This window comes from Sylvia atricapilla, chromosome 12 (genome assembly GCF_009819655.1).
Source record: "Sylvia atricapilla isolate bSylAtr1 chromosome 12, bSylAtr1.pri, whole genome shotgun sequence".
NCBI classification, from domain to species: Eukaryota; Metazoa; Chordata; class Aves; order Passeriformes; family Sylviidae; genus Sylvia; species Sylvia atricapilla.
The window spans coordinates 7,204,988-7,228,674 of NC_089151.1; the positions used below are offsets into that span (position 1 = coordinate 7,204,988).

General features: G+C 43.3%; 1 protein-coding gene across 2 annotated transcripts; it reads left to right on the forward strand.

Annotated features, from left to right (window-relative positions):
• Positions 1 to 1,058: 1,058 nt before the first annotated feature.
• Positions 1,059 to 23,209, forward strand: NUTF2 (nuclear transport factor 2). 2 transcript variants are annotated; one of them, XM_066327626.1, is made up of 5 exons: positions 1,059 to 1,167; positions 9,444 to 9,568; positions 11,523 to 11,594; positions 15,597 to 15,695; positions 22,623 to 23,209. In XM_066327626.1, exons 2-5 carry the CDS (start codon positions 9,470 to 9,472, stop codon positions 22,734 to 22,736), a joined length of 384 nt encoding a protein of 127 aa, XP_066183723.1. In that variant the 5' UTR covers positions 1,059 to 1,167; positions 9,444 to 9,469; the 3' UTR covers positions 22,737 to 23,209. The 2 variants fall into 2 exon arrangements, with proteins under 2 accessions (XP_066183723.1, XP_066183724.1); XM_066327627.1 differs by lacking the exon at positions 1,059 to 1,167 and adding an exon at positions 8,967 to 9,067.
• Positions 23,210 to 23,687: the final 478 nt, after the last annotated feature.

Below are 23,687 nucleotides of genomic sequence, written 5' to 3' on the forward strand. Positions count from 1 at the left end.
TTTAAAGAGGGAGATGATGATTGGTTTCATGGTGCTCATTTTGTAGTGGTTTGTCATCTTGATCACTGTAGAGCTCCATATAAATGTCATTTCTAGAGAGCATGTATGATATTTGTTGTTCCATCTTTCCAGGGAAACACTGGCAACAAGAATGGTGAGTTGGCACTGAAGCTTGAGCACAGATGAATCCCACAAGTTACTTGGTTTGGAATAATGAAGGTTTGAAAGCTCTGGAAATGAGGGAGCCTTTAGTAGGGGTCTGTTCTAGAGGGTGAAATGCTGGCAGGTTGTCCAGGACATCCTCATGCTGTGCACATGCAGCTCTCATGGTGTGATAAATGTACTGATCCATGGAACTGCTCATTCAGCTAAAAGCTGAGATGCTTTCTTCTGTTACCTGTGGTTTGCTCTGTTCATTGTGCTTCCATCAGCCAGTGAGCTGAGCAAGGACTCCCCTTCCTTTGTTCCAGGTAAAGACACCCACACAAGCCTTCATGGAACAGCTGTGGACGTCCACATCAGGCTGAACAGGAATAGTGTGCTATTTGGGAAGACCTACATCACACTGCCAAACCACACAACTGTGCGCATCCACAATCCGAGTGATATCACAGTCCGCTTCCAGTGGAAGGCTTTTGATACTCAGGAACAGGGTACAATCAGAGGGTACAGCCCTGTTCCAGAGGGGTGCAACCCTGTCCCAAAGTGGGACAACGCTATCCCAAAGGGGGACAACCTCGTCTCAGAGGGGGACAACCTTATCCCAGACGGGGCCAACCCCGTCCCAGAGGGTACAAACCTGTGCCAGAGGGGGATAACTCCATCCCAAAGGGGTACAACCCTAACCCCGTTACTCCCGAGGCGCACCGCCCCCCCAACTCCGCTCCCCCACGATCCCACAATGCTCCGGGGCGCCGCCGCGGGGCTAGCGGCGCGCGGGCCCCTTCCTTCATTCAAATGAGCCACCGCGGGGTGCGGCGCGCGGCTTGTCGGGAGTTGTAGTTCTACTCGCCCCTCCCAGTGCGCGTCCGGCGGCCGCTGTGACTCGCTGTCCCGGCAAGCCGCGGGGCCGGGCGGAGCGGGGCGGGGCAGGAGCGCGGGCGAGGGAGGCTGAGGGGGCTCGCGCCGCGCACGGGGCCGCTGCCGCCGCCATAGTGGGAGCCGCGGGTGAGTGCGGGGGGCGCGACCGGGAGTGGCAGCGGGACTGGGACCGGCACCGCCCGCGGGCCGGCACACGGTGCCGCCACACCCCGCGCTCGCCTCCCGCGGTCCCGTGGCCCAGCCCCATCCCCGCCGCGGGGCGCTGCCGGCTGCCGCGGGCCAGGCTGGGCGGGAGCCGCCGACCAGAGCCGCCCTGACCTTCTCCGTCTTTGAGGCGCCGGCAGCGCGGTCCCGGAGGGGCGGCGGCGGCGGGAGCCGAGCCATCGCCCGCTGTGCCTGGGACTGGCGGGCCCCGCGTGTGGGTGGGCGGACGGGTGGGCTGAGGGGGGTGGGCGGCCCCGACCCAGCTCCCCCGGGGGGAGCGAGGGGCCTCGGCAGGCTCGGGGGGGCAGATCGCTCCGGCGGGGCCGGGGGATAACGGGGAGGTGCGGGCCGTGCCTCGCCTCGCCCCGCCGGCAGCCTCCGGCACTCCCTGGCCGTGCTGTCCCCGGCGCCGCCGCCGCGACCCTCCGAGGCACCGAGGCTTCTCCTCGGCCTGGTGCCCGTCCGTGCCTCTGTCGTGCTTTGCCACGGCTCGGTATGGCAGGGAAGGGAGTAAAAAGGGTGAGCCGGGAGCTGCAAGGAGATGGTTTGTGCAGGGCAGGCGGTGTACACGCTTTTAATGTTCTTGCTGTTTTCTGTCTTACCAGAAGATTGAGAGAGGACTGAAGTTACCTGACGTGGTTGAATCACTTTGTCACATTGAACGTGGAAGGTTCATGCTTCCTTGGAGTGAAACTAGCCAAGTGCATGTGCTCAGTGATCTGCTGCAGCCATGCAGTTTTTTTATTTTGAGTTGGCATTTTCCAGTATGATTTGCAAGAGAGATTTTTTTCTTCCCTTCTCTGGCTGTTGTCACTTTTCAGCTTTGAAAGCAATCAAAACCTGCAAAGGTGTGCAATAGCAGGGAGTGTGTGTTACATTCAGTTAATGTGAGATAGCTTTCTGAAGACATTTAAATCCCCTAAAGTCTGTTCTTGCAATTCAAATTGAACTTCCTGTCTGGAGCAGGCTGAAATAATAATTCAGCTCATTCGAAGTCCATAATTTCCAGTGTAAATATATTTTAGAACTGGAGGTACTGTATTGCAGTTGAACTAAAGAAAAAAAAAAAAAAGCCCAGGTAAATACTTGAGTAGGAATTGGTTGCAAAAATGTTACTTGAAAAAGAATTCTGATTCCTTAATCAGCTGCCATCTCAAGTTAATACTCTTTTGCCTTCTTGAGAAATTGTGTTCAAGCAGTGATTTCTGTATTTGTGTGTAGTGACTTCTTCAAGTTTTCTTTTAGCAGCCAAAAAAAAAAAAAAAAAGGCATTTCACAGACTTTCACCTAGAAGTAGCAAAATTACTGTATATTGTAAATGCCTGATCTCATTTAAAGTGAGGTGATATTTTGGCTCACTTTTGGACCATTTAACTATTTTCCCACTTGGCCCCTAATTATTATTTGTTTAAAAGGTTGCAAGTTATTTGTTAGATGATTTGAAATGTATTTGCTTAACATCTGTGTTTGTTCAGGTATTTAGAAAAAATGCAAATGGTAACAACTTTCCACAGTTGTCTCTGCTGGGATTTCTTTTGTCCCTGTTCATAAGAGGATCATTTGGTTAGTGAAAGTGTAGAGTGTGGTAAGTTTAGGACTGCAATATGTGCTGATAGCTGGTAACATTGCAAGTATAATTCTTTTAGTTTGTTTTGAAGCTCATAGATATTGTGGCAAGTTTGGCCATTAAGTGTTTTGTTACTGTGTCTATAAGGTAAAGAAAAACAAGGTGTAGCAGTTCTCCCCTCCAGTTCCGCAGTGCCTCCCCCCTTTTTTAAAACTGAGCTGTCCTGCATTCAGCTTGGGGAAAGGAAATGTGGCTTCAGCCTTGAAAACCTAAATTCAGTTTTTGGCTTGCATGAAGAATACTCTGGATAAAATGGCAGTTGTGTTAATATTGTGGCTTTTGCTTAACAACAAAGCGTTAATCCTCCTTTGCAGTTATGTGTAATGTATGTCTGTATATTTGAAAATCATCCTGGCTGGCTCTGTGTGGCTCTCTTGGGTTGTCAGGTTGCAGCTGGAATGAGCACCAAGCTGCAGGCACAGTGAAAGCCTTCCCAGAGTCTTCCTCAGGTGCTTTGTGTACTAGTGGCCTTACACTTGCTGACATTACTAACAAAAAAAGATGTACTTCAGGTTGGCATAATTCCCTCATTAATTTGTTTTAACGAAGTTGGAGTAGAGGAATAAAAAGATGAAGAAGGGGAAAGTAAATGTATGTCCCAGAAAGAAGTAGTCTGGACCTTGTCACCTTCCCCTTTCTCCCTTTCCATCCTTTCACTGTTCACATATCTAGATTTAATCAATTTTAGCTCTAGAAGCATACTTTGAATAATGTAATTTTTTGCACAGAGCAGTCCATGGCAATTACTTGGTGCAGTCTCTGAAGTCAATTGTTTCTGATTGGCCTGGAGCTGTTGTTCACAGAGGGTTTTCCTCTATGGATCAATCAGCTGCTGTGGAGATAATTGTGAAAATACATCAGAGCAACACTTCTTTACTTCAGTCTCTGAATGCATAAATTTGTTCCTCAACTAGAAACTTCATATGCTTTCAAATGGAGAAAGATTGACCACTGAACTGGCATTTACCAGACGGAGATGCAGTGTGTTGCAGATAAATGGCTGATGAGGCATGAAGCCCCTCAGTAAGTTCCAGTATTTCTGCATCCCTGTGTTACTGTGCATTCTGCCTGGCCTGGGCTTATTCACTCTAGAAGAGGCTCGAGCAGGGTTTAATCACAGTGTGCAGTCTGCCAGGCCATGATCAGGAGAATGGAGCCAGGCTTTTCTCAGAGTGCCTCATGCAGGGCAGGACACCAGAGGCACGACTGGAACAGATGGGGTTCGGGTAGGACACGGCTGCCCTCTGTCTGGGGGCAGTCAGGTGGTGGAACAGGTTTGTCCTCCTTTGAGCTGGAGGAGGCCCCTTGCAAACCTGCATTATTCTGTGACAATTTGCACACTTTCTCTGTTGGGAGTGTATCCTTTGCTAAAGGAGGATGATCTGTTATCAAGTGATTGTTGGTGGAGGTGAATAGATGACCTGTTTGAAAGAAGACAAACTGGTCCTGTGATGCTGGTTTCATTGTGTTCCTAGAAAGAGCACACTGAAGGCACTCCTGTCTTTGCAAGTTTTAGTGGCAAAAGAAAAGGAATTGAAGGAAAAATAGTCTAGAACTGCTGCTTTACTTTACTCACCAGCCTAAAGACTGCTGACTCTAATCTGAGTGATCTAAAATACCTGCATACTAGAAATTGCAAAGTATCAGGAACTGAAAAAGCTGAGAGTGCTTTCATTGTATTTTCTCCTGTTAATCAGTAGTGAAGGGTGCAGCAACTGATGGTCACAGCCGTGTTTGCTGTGGATTCACATGTGTCACTGGACCAGCAGCACAGATTTAAGGGTGGTGTTGGTGCTATTTTGTTGCACTGATTCAGAAATCTTGAGAAAACAAGCTTGAATTCAATCTCAAGAGAGTTTAACTTTGGTGTGTTGGGCTGGCTTTACTATCCTGGGAGCATGATTTATTTATGCTGAGATTACTTGTGGAATAGTCATAACTGGATAACAGAAGGCAATTTTCTCGACTAGCATTAGAATGTATTGGTTTGAGTTTTTTCCTCTTTAAATTCAGTGAGTTTTTTCTTAGTGTTTTGCAGACCAGAAAGACTTGACAGACCTTCTTTGCCTGTGATGGTTGTTCATTGATTCTTTGAATACAGTTTCCTTTTTAAATGTGGCAATCCCTGGCAGACCACCTGTTTTTCTTTAACAATTTATGCTTTATTGTTTCTCGTGCTAGCTTTTGTTGACTTTTTCAGAAAATGTAGTATTCTTTTAGAATCTCAGGCCTACCTTGGTCCAATTCAGGATGACTTAATTTTTTAAATTGATAGCAGCAAGCTTACATGTGCCCAGGTCTGATAATATGGTAAAACATAACTGCTGGCTGAAGCAGCTTTTTGTTCTTTCCCCATACTGCAGACCTGTGACAGTAGCTCAGCTGCTCCAAATGCCACTGGTGCTTGTGTGTTTCAGAGAAGACAATCTCTTTATTAGTCTTGTTTTTCCAAGTAAAAAGTGACTTTTCCTCAAGCCAACTCTCTGAGTAGCTCTGGTGGTGCTGCCTGAGCAGAAAGATGGACTTTGTGCTGCAGCAAACTGACAGAGAATCATGTGTTTTGTAGCTTGTGAAGGAAGCAGTAGGAGGAGGTTTCATCGAGACTGGTGGCAGAAATGAGTCTCTTAAGGTATGAGTTCCCCTTAGGAGTTATGGGCAATGTTGGTGTGCTCATGCTGATCTCACACCCAGACCTAGGGCAGGAGGGATGGAAGAAGGGTGAGTGTAGACAGAGACACCAAAGATGGGACAAGCAATAAAAAAGCTTTTGGATTTTGTGGATAAAAGTCTTTCTGAGGGTGTGTAACCTTAGTTTTACTCAAGGTCGCTCATGGCCCATGTGGGCTCTGTTCTCATCTACGTTTTCTCTGTCTTATGGGTTCAGCCTTCTCTTTGGTGCTGCTGCTCACTGGGTGCTGCAGCTTGTCCTGCTCTTGGTGCAGTCTGCTACATGCCAAAGCAGATGCCTGCAAAGCAATCACTGGGGATGCCCTCGTACCTTGTAGGATGAGATGTATAGGGATTGTGGTGAGAGATGTGTAGAGGGATGGAATTTACTCTTGATGTGTCAGTATGCAGCCTGGCAAAGGTATTGGAGAATTTGATTTTGATGTCACTGCAAAAGGCCCCTGCGGAGAAGCGCTTCAGTTCAACAGTGTAAGCATATACCTGTTGAAGGCAGCTGCTGGGAGCTGCAGCTTTTGTGCACTGTGTTGGGTTTCTGCTTCAGCACTGAGTGCTGGGTCATATTTGAGGCGAGGATAAATTCTCTAGTACGAGCACATTCCAAGAAATAGAGTGAATAGTGTGAATTAAGTATTACACTATGTGCTGGTAGCTAAGCTTTACCACTGTGCTTTTGTGAAGAAGCTGTTAATCAAATGGACTGTGATGTTCTTAGGTGGATCTGAGGAGGTAGGTTTGGTTTGAAGTGACAAAGGCAAGGAAATTAATTAGTTTAAGGAATTTATCTCCTTTTCCATGGGGAATTAAGGTGGAATATCCAGTAATGCACTTACACAATAGTAACTTGCAGCAGGTGCCTTTAAAGGGACAGGTGTGCCACATCTTGGGAGCTTTCTAGTTTATTGAAACTTCTTTTATCTGGCATTGTAATAAGTGAATATTCTTGTTTCTGTAACCATGGACAGTTTTGAAGCACTGATGGATTTGGGGATGGCTCTGAAGCACCTCTGTGTTGCCCTAGTGTTTGACACATCAGAACCTGTGCTTTCCTCATAGGTTTCCAATAGCTCTTAAAGCCTTTTATATTTATCTCATTAAAATACTCTACTGATAAGTGTATCAATACAGTCTTACATGAGTTGTGTCTCGCTGAAAAGGACTGGGCTTGATGACACAGATCATTCCCATCTTGTTCTTTCTTTAGGTACATCTCTAAGCTTCTTACATCTGTAATGACAGGCAGAAAACACAAGACAGCATGGAGGAAAAGTTGACAAATCAGAAAAGGAAAATAAACCTTTCCAGGAAGAATGAGTGTTCAGCAAAACCATATATGAATGGCACAGGAAAGAAAGTAAGGTTGTAGCAAACAAAAAAAAATGAGTCAAGGATCATTAATTTCAACCACTTTTTTTTTTTTTTAGCTTGTTCTCAACATTATAACTGGTAAAATTTATGCTGTTTTTTGTTTTATGTATTTAATAGTTTTTATGCTTTACTGATCAAAATACAAATACTTGTTTTAGGAGGAGATAGCAGGCTAATGTACTAATTTTTAGGTCTAGAAACCGCAATTCTACTTTCCATATTTAAAATAAGAATTCCTTCATTCCTTGCAGTCTCTAAGGCTTTCTCACAGTTTCAGGATTGAACAGAAGGCATCTGGTGCTTGGGTGAGGCTGTTGTGCCTTGAGGGACTAAATGAGGTGCAGTGCTGGCATACAGCTTGATCTTGGGTTTTTATGATGGTACAGGGAGCTGTTAAGGGTGAATGCACATCTTGTGTGTGGGGAAGTTTAATATGGCAATAGCTAACTTACTTTAGCTTCAGAGGAGTAAGCTGGTGGTTATTTTGTTATCCTTGACTTAAGTTCAGTGTTAGATGTGTGACTGCTGAACATCAATACTGTCAGGTAGATTTGCCCTTAAATGTTTAGGAATATCTGATAGTGATGTAACTTCGTGTGTTGGAAGTTGAAGCTGTGATGATCCATAAGAAGTGAATCAATGGGATTTTTACCTGTGCTGATTGTTGGCTCCACTGCAGCCATCCCAAACTACACACTTCTAGGTACCCACAGGTCTGCAATGGAAACTGCAGGCATCAAACTTAAATCCTGCTACTTCTAGTTTTGACGTATGACATGGGTCCTACCTCTCAGCAGCATGGGCATCATTCAGTACAGTTTCCAGGGAGCTGGTGCCATGGTTTTAGGGTAGTTTTTCTTCAAGATAAAATCCCCTAAACAGAAGTTATTTGATTTCTGGATCAACTCCAGGTTAGGCTGGTATGCAGCAATTATGGATGTGCAATCAATACAACTTTTTCATGTATAAAGGACTAGGTTTAAGTTGTTTGGGAGGTGAATGTGGGGTTGGTTTTGGTTTTTTTAAAATCTGTTGTACTTGGGTGTTGGTTTTTTTTTTTTTTAATGTGTAATGTGTTTTCCCAGAGGAGTGACCACACTGGGTAAACTCCTCCAGACTGAGGTATGTAATACAAGTATCAGTGGACTGCTCATGATGGTGACTAACACCAGATTGTAGATCTCTCTGGGGCAGTTGAAACAATAGTGGTGTGGCAACATGACTTTGCACTTTTACGTTTTTATGTTAATGTGCAGGCTTACTGAGTTTGACGTTGACTATGCTGGCTAGGTGTCTGATTGTCAAATAAGGATGTTTAAAGCTGCGATAGCAGTTGTTCTTGGTAGTCGAATTTACCACCCTGAAAACACAGATGCTCCCTGCTGTTAGGCCATTGATCTGATGAAAGAGATTTGTTCTTCTCTAACTCTGGCCAGATTTGTATGACCTTAAAACTTCCAACCTAGAGTCTGAACCTATTTCAGTTCCCATTCATATGAGTAAAGCTCAGACAGCCAAAGGCCTAAAATATGAAAGGAGCTTTCTTGTCCAGCTGTGCACAGAAAGCTGGGCCTGGGAGTACCCTCTATGGAGCTCTTGGGAATGTATAGTTTGAGGTGATCTCAGGTCTTAAAATATAAGTGGGGTTTGTGTGCAGCAAGTTGTGTTTTGAATTTTAGCACAATTCTTCTGACTTTCAGAGAGAGATCAGCATAAATAAGAATGAATTTACTTTCTTGAAAAATGTAGTGTTGTGATAAGGCCATCATCTTGGGCCTGTCTAGACTGCTGTGCATGCTTTATGCTTAATCCCTCTGGAATAGAGGGACTTGTGTTCAGAAGTGTGGGATGCCTTCAGCACCTTCACTAGGAGCTGCAGATTCTCACCACTATGAAAAATTATGATTTATATCTTGAAGTTATTACTGGTTCAAAGATAAACATCGAGTCTACTTCAACCTCATTGACAGGATAGAAGAGGATAGGCAGTAAGCTCTGTTAAACAACAAGCTAGTGAATTAATTCTTGTTATGTGCCATTGACAGGACACTCTTAGAATGGTCTGTGGATGGTGAAATACCTGAGGAGCTAAATACATGAATCAGTTGGTGTAAGCCACTTGCAGACAATCCATGTTAACAGGTCAGTTGTTTACAGTAAATGAGATCAAGCTGAAACAGCGAGCACTTGCCAGCTTGTTCAGATGGTGTAACTTCCAAAACATGTGAAGACAAGGTGGTAACACTCAGTTTTGTTCTCATTCTTCACTTTTGTACATTGAGATGTGACCTCACACTGAAATAGCACTACAAACCGAATCTATAATTAGAAATTAAACCATTTAGTATCCAAGACTTTTATTTACAAGTCTAGGATACAGAGGTGAGTTTGTCCTAGTTATCCCAAAGGAAAATTCAGGCCAGTTGAGAGGATCTGTGTTTCTCGATGCTAATACTCAAGCCAAGTGTTACACTTACTCCTGTGATCTTTCTGATGATTTTGTTCATTTGTTTTATAGTCACTGGCTCTGGTTGAGGATTCAGAATGGGAGACAAGCCTATCTGGGAGCAGATTGGATCCAGCTTTGTACAACATTACTACCAGCTTTTTGATGCAGACAGGACTCAGTTAGGAGCAATATATGTAAGTATGCACAGAAAGCGAGCTGAGGCTCTGTCCCATTATCTGCCTGGGATCCCTTGTTTTGATGTGTGAGAATACCCAGAGTGAGGTAGTGGGCTTTATCCTGACTCCAGAATGCCAGTCAGTGCAATCACACTCACTTTTATTTTCTTGCTTCTCTTTTATGTTTCACTTCTGTTTTGAGCTTTGTTTGCCTTATAGGCAGTCAGATTCACAAAAGCCCTGTTTAGCTGTAGGCAGTGATTTGTTTTGGAGGGGTTTGATGATAATCCTGTGATGAAGTGCTCTGTAAAAGCAAACATTCCAGTCTCAGTTTGCCATTTATTTACAGGCATGGATTTGCTTGGATCCTTCTTGAAGTGGGATGTAATTTAAGTCCTGCCTTGTGTTTAGCAGTTCTTGCAGGTATTTCTTGGACCTCATGCTATATTAATCTTCTGAGCATTAAAATAGATTTACAGTTTTAAATCCAGTTTAAACATGTAGAATAACATGTTAAATGAATGTAAATTTAGTTTAAATTTCCTCAAACATGAGGTTTTTATTGCTTCTTACTTGGGGTGAAATAGACTTGGATGCCAGAATTAAAAAGTGTAACTAACAAACCCAAGGAACATCAGCTTTTAGTTTTGGGGGTGGATTCCTCCAGAGCTTGCAAAGTGCTCTGTGTGTGGAGTTGATTGCTGATGGTGAGGAATGCTGCTGGGTGGCTGAGGAGTTGCAGCAAGACCTTCAAGGCTGACAGGTCTTCCAGCAGCATATCCTGTTTTTCTGGCCGTTTTTTTGTCCGCTGGATGAGCTGTGTGAAGTTTCAGCAAGCTCTTGAGGATTAAAGTGGTTCAACACCTTCTGACACCCCTTCTTATACCTCAGCAATATCCAGCAGCACTGACACCATTTGCTCTTGGGATTGTTGTGTACTTGCTACCTGCCAGATTGTTGGTTTAGTTTGCCCAGGAAGCTGTGTGCAGAGCCTAGAGAGGAAGAAAACCAACCAGTTTGTATTCTAACCACAGCTCTAAATATGGAGGCTCTTAGTAGTATTTTATTACCAAAATACATTCAGTCCTCAAAATGGTGGTAAGTACAAGCTAATTTAAATTCCTGGAAATAGGACCTTCCACACAGTGAGCTCCTGGCTTTTTTTTACCCTTAGGCTCTTTCTGCCTTCCATCATTCAATGAAGAGTCTTGTGCACATGTAATTGGGAGAACTATTTTGCAGGTCACTGATGTGTATTGTTTTGTGGAGTTCCTGAACTGTGCAGAATGAGACCACCCTGTTTTGTGTGGCTGAAATACACCAAGGTCACAGTTTGTCTAAATTTGGGGGGATTTTGTAGAAATGGACTTCTAATTATGAGCTTTTTCCCCTCAGAGACCCTGGGGGAGCAAACAAATTTTATAGCATGCAGGAATGCAGCAGGGAGCTCTTAGATTTGGTTCGTATTTCTGTATCACTACTTCCACCACAAGATTCAGTTTATCTTTAGTGCTGTAATCCAAGTCAATTAAGACTTTTGTCACCTGTTCCAGGTAGGGATCTGGCCAGTCACTTTTGAATTTCTTGAGTTAGGTGGGTTGGAGCACTACCCTGATGGTGCAACCCATGTTGTCAATTTTCTTCATGTATTTTTCTCTTTCCACATGCTTGATTTTGTGCCCATATAATTTTTATTTTCTTTTTATTCTGTAGATTTTCTTCTGAAAGCTGACTTTTATCCAAAGGCAGGAAATCCTTCTGCTGGTAGCCTTATGATAATGAAATGCAGTCTGCCTAATTTTCAGTTGATTGTTCCAAACTTCTTCAATTGATTTTGCTGGTTTCTTTCTATGTCCCTTTTAGGTAGTTTTCAAATAGCTGGATTCTGAGGATTTATGTTAAATAAACAAAGTCTATTACTAGGATTGCTTAAGGGTTACCTAAGTTGGTGACATTTTTCTTTTTCCCCCAGATTGATGCATCATGCCTTACGTGGGAAGGACAGCAGTTCCAGGGCAAAGCAGCCATTGTTGAAAAACTCACTGTAAGTCTGTAATCCTTACTGAATGTTTTGGGAAACAGTTATGAAGACTAGAAGATAATTGCTTTTGAAAATTTGAGTTAGACTTAAGCAGTTCAAAAAGTTTTGAACTTGTGCTTCCAGCTTAGGTCTTCAAGAAATGTTATGAATTACTGCTGTGTAGTGGGTTATTCCCCTGATGGCTCTAATGGTGGAACGTTAATTGACTCCATAGTTTGCAAGGTTATTTTGTGACTGCAATTGTATTTGACATTATTGATTTATTTTTTTTAAAAGGTCTAATGCATAAGCTGCCTCTGATCTAGAGGAGTGAAAGGTGCCTTTGCTCTTTTAAGGCATGCCAAGGAAGAAGCAGTAGCAAACCTGTTACTTGGATCTGTCTGTGATAAAGGCTAGACACATTACAGCAAGGAACAGCTTGTTTTCTGATACATACACTGCAAATAAGTTCTATAGTGGAGAAGCTGACTTATCCTCAATGCAGATTTGTCAGCAGTTCAGATATGAGCAGGTATGCTTCAGGACTTCTAAACATGGGTTTCCTCTTCAGGAAGTGAGAGGACACTGAAATTCCATGTTCATTTAGTTAAACTAAAAGAATTTTTATCTTTTTAGGTAAATCCATGCTTCTGTTATAAAACTGGGGGTACTTGCAAGCTGTCAGGAGACCAGAAAGTTTGTTTCTCTTGCAAGATATGCAGGGGACATGCTTTTTAGGTCACCAGACCGTCTGCTCTGAGTATGGTATTTCAGACATTTTTATTACACATTGAGAAGAAAAGTAATTGTAACTTGACACTTGGCTTATTGCACAGCTACTGCTCCTGTGTGTTGGAGTTGCTTCTTTCACCTAAGGCATCTTTAACTGTAAAGACTGAGGTTTGCCCTCAGGTCTGTGCTTTAGGTGCCTGTGTTGCCTTTGGGAAGGCTGCACATCTCAGAAACAGCAAGCAGCTGCTTACTTGTAGGTGAGGAGATACCCAAGCTCCAGGGTTGCTTGTTTGTGCACTCAGTGTTCTTTAGACTTTTGGGCTTGCAGCCACTTAGATACCCAACCAGCCAAGCATTTGCTTGGCCACAGTGTCTGATTGCTGCCTTGGATTCAGCCCAGTGCAGATCCAGCCCCTTTCCCACTGTGACACAGCTCATCTTTACCTTCCTATCTCTGGTGCAAAGTGGACTTTCTAGATTTATGTGCCTGCTGCAGTCATAATTTGTGAGTGAAGACATGCTGCTCAGCTTTAAGGAAATTTTTTCTGTCTTGCATCCATCTGCTTAAAGTGAGGAGGAAATGCTCTGAAGTTACTCTGTGCCCTTTCACCTCTGTGGCTCGTTATGGGCTGTATCAGCTTACAGTGACTCTGTCGTTCAGCATTCCTCTGTCAGCACTGAGCTGCCTGGGCTCCCTTTGCTGTGTCAGCTTCATGTGCTCACCTACTCTGCTTCTGGACCTGCTTAGTCAGTTTAGCACATCCCTGAAAGCTTGACACTGAAGTTCTTTCACACTTCTGTGGTCTTGTGCCCTTCAGTGCCTGGCTGGTGAACTGATGTAAGCACAAAGAGGTGGCAGTTTCTTTTAGATCAAATTCTTTGCTGTGTGACAGCAATGGTATGGTACCTTTTCAATCTGCTAATATAGTAGGGCAAGGTTGTATGGGCATTGCTCTGCAGGCCTGGCACATCTGTACCTTATTACAGCCTGGGAGTTGACACTTGTTCCTTCTGTCCTAATTGGTGCTGGACTTGTTTCACATAGAGTGCCTGTGCTAATTAGGGGCAGCCTGATTTACATTGAGCATTTGGGATAATAATTACGTAGTTCTGTGAACATACTGGACCAAGGAGGAAGCTGACACAGGCATTTCTTGCTGCCAGCAGTGAATTTTTGCTGCTCAACTTTATTCTTGCCTTATTTCTCTTACCTGACTTCAAGGAGATTGCATAGTTTTCATAGGGAAAAAACCATTCAATTTCTAACATGAGAGGATGGTAAAAGCCTTGCTGTTGTGTGGCTCCATGCTTCTTAGGCACTTTCATTGTACTTTTCACACCACAAAATCCTTTGCTCCAGTACAGGTGTCTATTGGCAGGTATCCTTTCGAGGTAGCCTCTGCCTGTCCTAAAAATCAGTGATCTTTCCTGTCACCTACACTCCTACTCTTTCCAGTGGGATTTTCATCACATGACTAACTCACTAGGCTCACCAGCTATGTGAGGTCCGTTCCTCTGAAGAGGACAATCACAGAATCTTTAAGGTTGGAAAAGATGTCCAAGATTGAGTCCAACCTTTGACTGAACACCACCTTGTTAACTAAACCTGAGAAATAAGTGCCATGTCCAGTTGTTTCTTGAACACTTCCAGGAATGCTGATTCCACTGCTTCCCTGGGCAGGCCATTCCAATGCTTAACCTTTGCAGTCAAAAAATTCTTCTTCATGTCCAACCTGAACGTCCTCTGGTGCAGCTTTCCTCTTGTCCTGTGGAATCAGGTACTTGAAACAGCCACTGTTTTACCCAGCCTTATCTTATCTATTTTGCAGAGCTCTTGATTCCAAAGCCTTTCCTTCCTTCCTGGACACAATTGCATTCATTCCCCTTCATCCCTCTGCCTTTCCAAGAGAATCTTTTTGCAGGGCTTGTTTAACAAGGAGCTCTTGTGCTGAGGTGGGACTAGGCTTTGGAATCCCGTTTTGTCAAAGGAACTCCCAGTCTATGCTTCTGCAGGCTGTGTGGGCATTTTGCACACTCAGGTTCAGGATGGTGACCCTGGAAAACAGTCTGCTGGTGATTCAGAAAAGAAGGCTCTAGATTTGTGTTGTTACTAAATGTCTATTCCATACTACAAAGCAGTCAGATCGCTTTGCACTTCCGAATTGGTTGGGACTGCACTCCTAGCCAAGAGGAAACACCGCAGGCCTTATTGAAAGGTGTTCTCTAATTAGAGGGCTGCTCCCTGCACTTCATTTGCTTCCTCGGGTCCTGATCCTTCTACAGTTTCTGTGTTCTCTGTTATCCAAGGATTTAGCTTCCTGGAATTCTTCCTAGAGCCTTAGGCTTGTAAAGGCAAGACTGTACTTCATATTTGTTACAGTAGGGCTCATGTCTCTACCTAGGCCGCCTTGGAAGTCTTTGAGGCTCCTTTGACTAGAGGGAAATGCAGAACTTGTTGAAGTCTGCATTTGAATCTGTTGCAACCTGTTTCCAAATCAGGGAAATGCAGCAAAGGCATCCAAGTGCCACCTGAGGAATGTCCACATGATGCTGTCCTGTGCAGTTCCTGGACTGCAATTGTTGTGCCACATGGTCACCCAGAGCTCCATCCATGCTGAACTGCCACTAAAGCACCTGGCAGTAATGCAGCTTTTGGGAGAACAGTCCCAGAATTGCATTTGTGTGACAGAACTCTGAGATCTCCCAGATATTTCATGTTCACTGCTTGGCATTGTCCGTGTTGGAATGTGCATGTGGTTTAAGTTGAAAGACAGGAATTACTCTCCAATGCCTGGTGTTTCTCCAGGTGTGTTCTTTGCAAACATACCTCCATTCGCTACCTGAGTGTCAAGGAAATTAAAAAGGGGCAGGGTGGATATGTGGATTTCAAGTCTTGAAGATTTCATCCACTTTTCCTTTCCATTCATAGCCACCTTAACAGAGAAGCAATTTGGAGTTGTCTGGTAAACCTCAAGTACTGGATGATAAAATCTTTTAACACAGTTCGGAGCAGAGGTTTGTTCCTTCATCATAGGAACTTTGAGCTTACAGATGATCTGAAGCCCTTCAGGCAGTGCAATTGGTGTAGGAAAAGGTACCATTTACTGTGTATGGTGACAAACCTGTTAAAATTTGTCCCACATGAGTAGTGCCTTCATTTGCAACAGTTCTCTGTGCAGTACTGCCACAATAGTCTAACACTTCATATAATGTTGGATTTGCTCAATCTTTGTTTTGTAAGTTAAATAATCCAATTACTGTGCATTTCCTTATTTTTATTTCTTTTCATTGCAGAGCCTCCCTTTTCAAAAAATACAACACAGCATCACAGCACAAGACCACCAACCTACACCTGATAGCTGTATACTCAGTATGGTAGTGGGACAGCTTAAGGTAAACTCTTTCTATTACAGGTTAATGAGGGCTTATGTCTCAGGTTTTTGCAGGATTCTAAATAATTTAAAATTTCTGAATTGTTCTAAATCATTCTAAATTTCTGAATACATTTAAATGCTCGCATGGGTGGGGAAGGAGCAGGGTTAAGCTTGCATTGGAATATTGTTCCTCTGCTGTTCAAACCTGTCAAGAAATGATCCTTCCTTCAGATACCTACTTCTAGGTAAACCACCTGTAATTTGACAGTCATGTCCTGCCAAGCAAATTGTTGTGGATTTTACTGTGCTGACAAATATCACGTGGGTTTTAGAGGCATCAGTATTTCCCTTACCCTCATGCAGTAAGGTTTTGGTGTCCTCTGTTGCATTTCAAAGCGTTGTCACAGTGTTCTTGGACAATTTAAGCACATCTAGTTTAACATCCTCCTTGATGTAATGTTTGCATTGAGGTCTGATTTAGCAGATTTGATTGTGTTAACTGACCACCCTTCAGTGTGTCCATACTTTACTGTCACAGGACACAAGAATACAATCCTGGTGTTAGTACAGTCCAGTACCTCTGTAATCAAAACTGATTCAACAGTGGGAATGTTGCCTCTGAGATCAAACACTTATTGTTGAAACAGCTGCTCCTTGTGAAGAATCAGATTATTTTTCAGGCTTAGTATGACCAGATTGCTGTGTGAGTGATACTACTGAACTGTGTAAACTTACCCAATATACCAGGGCCACATACTTGTAAATTAATGAAGCTGCTTATGAATGAAGGGCATTGTCCTGGAATTTGCAAAAAATACTCTGTATGTAAAGTCAGCTGGAGGCAGAACTTGCTCACAGTGGGTGATATTAGTTTACAAAATGTGTAATTGCATAGCAGTAATTAAAGTTATCAAAGTTCATTTGGTCCAGCCATGATGTGAAGTCAGGCCTCTAATGCCATCCAGTCTTTAGAGTTACCTGCACCCAGTTTGTTTTAAAATAGCTGTTTAGATTTCCTTTTCCTGCTAACTCAATGGCACCTCTAGTATCAAAGCATTCAAGCTTCCACTGACACTGTACTGTTTGCTAAGCAGACATAGGACTGAATGTTTGAATCTGCTTGCTAAGCTGTTCTCTGTTTTGGGCTGGGCAGCTGAGAGGGGCAGTGCCCAGTGTAATGCATTCACTGCTAAACCTAACATAGACAGCTTTGGCTCTCATTAAAGTTGCTCCTGCTTCCTAGCTGCAAGTTGGATTCCAGCTTTTTTGTTGCTCAGTCCCACCTGCACACACTCCATGGAAAAGCAGCCACATGGAAAGCACAGGACAGATGTGGTGATCTCCTCAACCTTGCTCTTGGGTGTGCACAAAATTCTCTGATGTGATCAAGACCTTTGACTCAGTGTCTTGGGCCAGTCACATCTGCACCTAGTTTTACACAGTTGTGTTTTTAAGGTTATTATATAACTGTCACAGCTTGCAACAGTGATTGTGTTGGATCCTGTGGCAAGATACCAAGTTGTAAAAGGTTCTGTAAAGCTATTGGGTTTTCTCAAATCATAATCCATTAACATGGAGGGATTGTAAATGCAGTCTGAGAGCTTTCCATAAATACCATGACTACTTAGAGCAGTATTTTCTGATGTATTTTTTTAACCTCTCAGTATAATTTAGGGATCATATGTTAGAGCATCCAGGTATTTGGAAAGAACATACTGGTTTAGAGTATGCCTAATATCATGATCAAATCCAACTTGATTGTGAAATTTAGTAGGTGAGGAAATGTTTTCCCACTCTTCACATTTATGTGTCTCAAGCCTTAGATTTAAAAATCACATCTTAATCCCTGGGAACACTGCTTCTCACAGAACAAGTGTCCAGAAGGTCAAAGTCAACTTAAAATTTTCAACTTCATGCTTCTGCCCTGTGTGATATTTATAGAGGTGGACAAATGAGATATCAGGAACAGTCTGTGGTGTAAATGAACCTGGCTGTCATATGTAGTGAATGCTTTTTTTTCATGCCAGTTCACACATGTTGACAGCTATTTTACTGCATCTCAGTGCTGCTCTGTGTACAATACAGTAACTGAGAACAACTGGGTGCAGGTGGTGCATTTTAATAAGTGGCTCACATGCAGCTGGTTTGAGCAGGGAACACTGTAACAGGCAGACTGGGGCTGCATACTCACTGTGATTTGAAGCTGCCTTCTCAGTGGTGTGGCTGCTCAGCCTGCATATGTTGCTCTCAAGGAGAACTGTAAGAAAATTTTGCACACGGAAAGGCACTTCCAAGACCACCAGTCGCATGCTAATTTACCAGTATGAACTATAAATAAATTTAAAAAAGAAAAACAACAAACTCAAAAAAACCCCTCACCTTTTGCAGCAGAATAATCACCTGCACTGAGGGCTCTGGGCACAACAACTTATTTCACATGATGCTGCAGAATAAGAGCATGTTTAGTAGGTGAATGTCACTAGCAGGGATCTAACTTAATGGCTAAAGCAGTGCAGTAATTGCTTTCAAAGTTCCTCTTTAATGGATGCTGATAGGTATTAATGTTTGGGTGGGGTTGTCCTTTTGTGGAGGTATAATAAATATACATTCATTTATTTTAATCCTGTTGGTTTTTATTGCTGTTCATTGTCAGAGTGCTGCTTGCTTGCTTCAGCTAGGCAGAGTAAGCATCAGTTTAAGCCTTTAGGAGTGAATTCCTTTTGGTGTGACCCTGCTTTGCCAATGTTCATCCAGAATGTCACCCAGTATCTTCAGTGTGCTTCACCTAGTAATGTATTTCTCCTGTCATGCTTAGGCAGATGATGACCAAGTTCTAGGCTTCCACCAAACCTTTTTGTTGAAAAATTTTCAAGGTGCCTGGGTGTGCACCAACGAAGTCTTCAGGCTAGCCCTCCACAACGTTTAACCCTCTGCCTTACCTGTCTTCCAGTCCTCGCTGTTCTGGTTGAGTAAGGAATGCTCTCTTCTCGCCCTTCTGTCCCTTGAGCTCGGCTGAGAAGCATGGCTGTGGCTTGTGTGTTCTCAGAGCCATGTGGCAGATCTGTGGCTCTCCCCAGAGTGTGATTTTTTGAAGTGATCGATGCAGAATTAATTGTGAATAACTAATTGTTATGCGGTGTTTTCTAGTCTAGAAAGGAAAAGGAAATTTGCAATTAAAATCACTGGATATTTTTGTAATGCATGCTGAACACTTAAAGCATTGCTTAAAGCCTGTTAAATAAGGCTTAACAGCTGAAAGAACCTGCAGTCTCAAGTAATTAGCCTTTCCTTTGAGGTAAGGGTTGTTGCAACCCTGCAGTTCAATCAATAATTGCTGGGGGTGCTGGTGAAGAAACCTGACCAGGCAAGAGGAGGAAAGTTGTGTAGCTAAACCTGAAATGCAAAGCAGTGTTGCATCTCGGACTCTGACATGACTCACTGCTCTGTAAGCTGAGGACTTCCTTTTGAGCCCCCAGGTCAGAAAGGATGTAGAAAAACTGAAAGGTCAAAAAGCTGTCAAGATTGTGGGCGATGAAGAGCTGGTGGAAGGGGAGAGGAGGTGGCTACAGGCAATCTGCTTGAAATGTCAGTGAAAAGTGATTGTGTACTTCCAACTACCTGGAAGCAAACTCTTCTCAGTGGTACCAGACAGTGTAAAAAGGGATAGGGGTTATAAACCATAACTTGGAAGGTACTGATGGGACACAAGGGAAGATTTTCCTTGGAAGACTGAAATCCTGGGAGGTGGTGCCTGGACACCTTGTGAAACATCTGTTCTGTGAGAATTTGAAGACTCTGCTAGACAAAACTGTGGCTGATGCAGTGAAATATCTCCCTGCCCAGGACAGGAGGATTGGATTAGATCTCTAAAGGTCCTTTCTGTGGACCTTTACCATCTGTGGACCAACCCAGCCTGTTCTGTGGTTCTGTGATGCAGAGCTGCTGTAGTCTATGCTTGTGCTGAGCAAAGGGCTGGCCTTTTGAAATCAGAGGATACCCAGTCTGATTCTGGGACTTCTTTAATTTTTGTTCTAGTTCAATGATGTCATGGAAGAATTTGAACTGCACAAAGGAAAGTTTTATAGGAAGACTAAAGCTCCTTGAGTTTCGAGCCAGGGCTCCTGTAAGGAATGCAAATCCTGAGTTGGACATGCCTGAATTTGGTGTGAAAAATAAGGCTAGAGAGTTTCAGTGGTGTTATCTGAGCTGTGATGAAGATCTAAACTAAAATAGGTTAGGATTAGTCTGTGTTTTCTGGGGCATCTTGAGTCACTGAACTGTAAGCCTTTGCTATGTGCTAATATTAAATAGTCAAAAATTGGGAATGGACTATAAAGGATGTACTTCACCTTGAATATAGTCTCGGATTTTCCTTGTTTTTAAAGTATACTGCTCCTCTATGCTATGAAGGGATAACATGAAAGGAATAAAGAAAATTTTGTATTACTTCATTGTGGGAATTTGCTGTCTGTACCACACCAAGTGTTTTTGGGGAGAATTCCCTTTTAGTCTTTCTTCATGTGTCCGGCCCTGAATTTCTTGAGAAAGGAGGAAATTGTCCTTTAGCCAAAGCATCAAGAGCTGCAGTACTCTTATCAGGGCCTACCTAGGCTTATCAGAAATCAAGGAGACCTATACTAAAGCTTGTCTGGCGATGGTATATTTTTTTTCCAGGGGTGTATTTTAAAGCATACTCATGTCAGTAATGACAAGGTCAAATTTGGTGTGAAAAGTACTTATGCAGCTTGTAGTAGATACCTCAGTGATCTGCAACAAGGAGGGCAGCTGAGAGCTGAGAGCCTGCCAGCTCCTAAGCAGTGGTGAGGCTCTCCTGGGATGGGTTACATTGGATACCCAGGAGAAGCTGGAAAAGGCACAAACCAACGGGCTTCAGTGTACAGGCCACCTCTACAGCACAGATATGTGGGCCTCTCTTCTGGGCATGTGTAGTAGGGATAATACTTCCTTTGAAACTATTGCCATGACTGTGGTCATATGTGCTAATGCACGAAATGGACAGCTGGGCAGAATTGCTTGTGTTCACACTGGGCTTGTTCCTAGGGAGCCTCTGCCTCTTGGAAAGCAGGTGTGAATTGAGGGACAAGCTGCCCTGTTTGTCTGCTGGACAGTCACTGCTGGCACTTGTTTTGCTTTGAGAATTATTCTCTCATTCAGTCACGTATTGAACAGACTTGCTCATATTCCTGGCCTTATTTATTGTCTTAATTTCTGGCTGTAGTAGTTTTCTCATTCACTTTGTTCTTCATGATTTTATAGTAATTTGTCTTGCCTGTTCTCCCTATTGTTACTATGTTTTTGCAAGCTGGAGAGTTGTACTCAATTTAGTTTCTTCAGTAGGAAACTGTCCTGTAGCTGGATCATTTTTCTTGTCCTTTTATGACCTTATAGTAGCATTTTATGTTTTTTAACTTAGAAGAAATGCATGCAGGATTTGACATGTGGGTGTTCTTTACCTGTTTATGCATTTGCTTACTTCTGGGTTTTGGTTCTTTGTTTTCCCTTAACAACTGCTAACCCTGTGCTTGCCTTGATAGCTTTAGAGCTTTCAGCTGGTTCAATAAATAAATATCTATTATTATTTCAGTATCACTTTCGTGAGGGGCCAGTCTAGGGTCCAGTTTGGTTTACCTCTGTGAATTAGCATACATTTACTGAAACTGCACTTCTTGTACACAATTTAACTTCTAGGCAGTTTTTACTGTGAAATCCTTGCAGTGCTTTTTGGATTTAAATGCTTCCTTTCCATGCACCTGATGCCACCAGCGTTCTGGCAGACTTGCTATTCTGTAATACAACTGATGTCCTTTGCAAGTTGGTCCTCAAAGCTGACTTGTGTCACATTCCATGAATATTACTTTTTTAAAGTAAAGTTTCTTTTTTGTCTGCTTTGCTATTCAGACTTCACTTGTTCTCGGTGAGCAGCAGCAGGGAATTGCCTATGAACACTCAGTGCTTTGGCAGTGTCTTTCATGAGCTGCTCTGGCTGCTGCTTTTGAAGGTTCTTTTTTATAAATTTCCCTCTTTTTATGAAGCTGAATAGTCATGTATTGAAAAAAATAAAGCTTAAAATCCTCCAAAAATGCTGAATTGAACACACTTCAGCCAGCATCAGAAGATTGTTTTGTATTTGCTCCTGTGTGTTTTTCAGATTAAATCCTGTTGTGTGATTTCCAGCTGATTGGTTTGGGAATAATTTATGTTATTTTGAGGATTTAATTCCTGCACGGTATCTCTGAGAAGATGGGTAAATAAACATTAGGTGGGAGTACTAGTCTACCTCTAATACTATTTTCTGCTTTTGTAGTAATATTGTAAATACCCAGACATATTGTCAGAGGCAGGAGTGGAGGCACTGCTGCAGCCATTCCCTGTGCTTAGAACACATTGTCACAGCTCTAGTGAATGCTCTGCTCCCTTCCAGCCATTTCTGGACAGTGGAAGTGGGAAGTGCTGTGTTTCTGGCCAGCTGCACCTGCTCTGGCAAAGCTTTTAAAGCCCAGGTCACCTGGACTGTCCAGGCAACGTGTTGATACCAACCTCTACAGAAACTCCATTCTACCATCAACCCAAAGTTCAGAAGCTAAAACTTGAACCACTTTCTCTTAAGCTTGGTTGCTGTGTAAAGGATTTGTGATTCAGCACTGAGGCAGGCATGTTCCATCAGTGTGGTGAGTGACATGTCAGCAAGCCTTCCACACACCACAACTTCAGATGCCATTGCAGGATTTCCGTGTCTCTGGGTGTTTGTCTGCAAAGCCCCTCAGAACACCCTGTGGTGGTATTGGTGTCTCCCAGAGTACTACACACCTTACAGCATGTAATGTCACTGTTAACGTTAGCTTGAAGTTGTCTCATCATGAGTTTTGGAATAAGTTTCTCAAAAAATGAGTGTTTTGAACCTTTCCCCCCCTCTCTCTTTCTACAGGCTGATGAAGATCCTATCATGGGATTCCACCAGATATTTCTATTAAAGAACATCAATGATGCTTGGGTTTGCACCAATGACATGTTCAGGCTAGCACTGCACAACTTCGGCTGAGCTGCCCATCCCGAGGCACCCGGGCTTTTTTTTTTTTTTTTTTCTTTCTCTTTCCTTTTTTTTTTTTTTTTTTTTTTTTTTTTCTTTTTTCCCTCCCATTTTCCTCCTCTCCTTTTGACTGGTATTACTCACACTCACAGAACATTCCAAATATCATACACAAACCTGCAGCACTGCAGAGCGTGAGCAAGCAAGACTTGTGACCTGCCCTTCTGCTGAGTTTACATTATCACTAGATGAGTTTCTTGTGCATGATGTTTGGAAGTTAGACTTAGCTGCATTTGATAAGAGAAATTTGTGTTGTACCAGCATGCCTCGGAAAGAATTTATAATGCAAAAGGTTGTTGTTTATGTACTGACAAGATGCTCTATAACCCAAAGAAATGAAAGAACAGCAGCCTGTACAGCCCAGTTATTGATTTGTGAAATGTTTCAATGCTACATTACACAATAAAACAGAGATTTTCTTAAAAGTTTAAATTCTTTTTATGAGTTGGCTGTGGAGTGTGTGATAGTGCTTGCTGGGGGTAGACTGTGTGTCTGGTGGGGAAATTCTTGCAGAGCTGGACCTCGAACGGAACGATTCCTGACAGTTTTACCAGTGAGTGCAGGGCAGGTCTGCCCTCCTCCATACACCTTCTCCTCTCCTTCTCAGCAGCTTTGGTAACAGAGCCTTCTGGCTCAGTTTTTAACATTGAGGGCTTAGTTCTCACCTGTTGTATTTTACCAATGCAAATTCCCCACGTAATACAGGAGGAGAACAGTGATTTTAGTAGCCTGTAGTCAGTCTCCGTGCCCTCTCAAAGCCAAACACGACATCTGTGTTTTCTTCACAGGCAAACACAGAGGGTGGGTCCCGTGCCCCTGCGGAGTTGGTGCCTGGAGCTCTGCTCAGGTTCCGCGCTGCGCTGTGTGTGCAGCCGCCTCTCGTTTGGCGGGAGCCGGCGTGTG

Bases quoted from the DNA above. Each gene is read 5' to 3' on its own strand.
- NUTF2 (XM_066327626.1), top strand. From the start codon at position 9,470: ATGGGAGACAAGCCTATCTGGGAGCAGATTGGATCCAGCTTTGTACAA. The intron at 9,569-11,522 runs GTAAGTATGCAC...TTTTTCCCCCAG, and splicing joins CTCAGTTAGGAGCAATATAT to ATTGATGCATCATGCCTTAC. The intron at 11,595-15,596 runs GTAAGTCTGTAA...TTTTCATTGCAG, and splicing joins CCATTGTTGAAAAACTCACT to AGCCTCCCTTTTCAAAAAAT.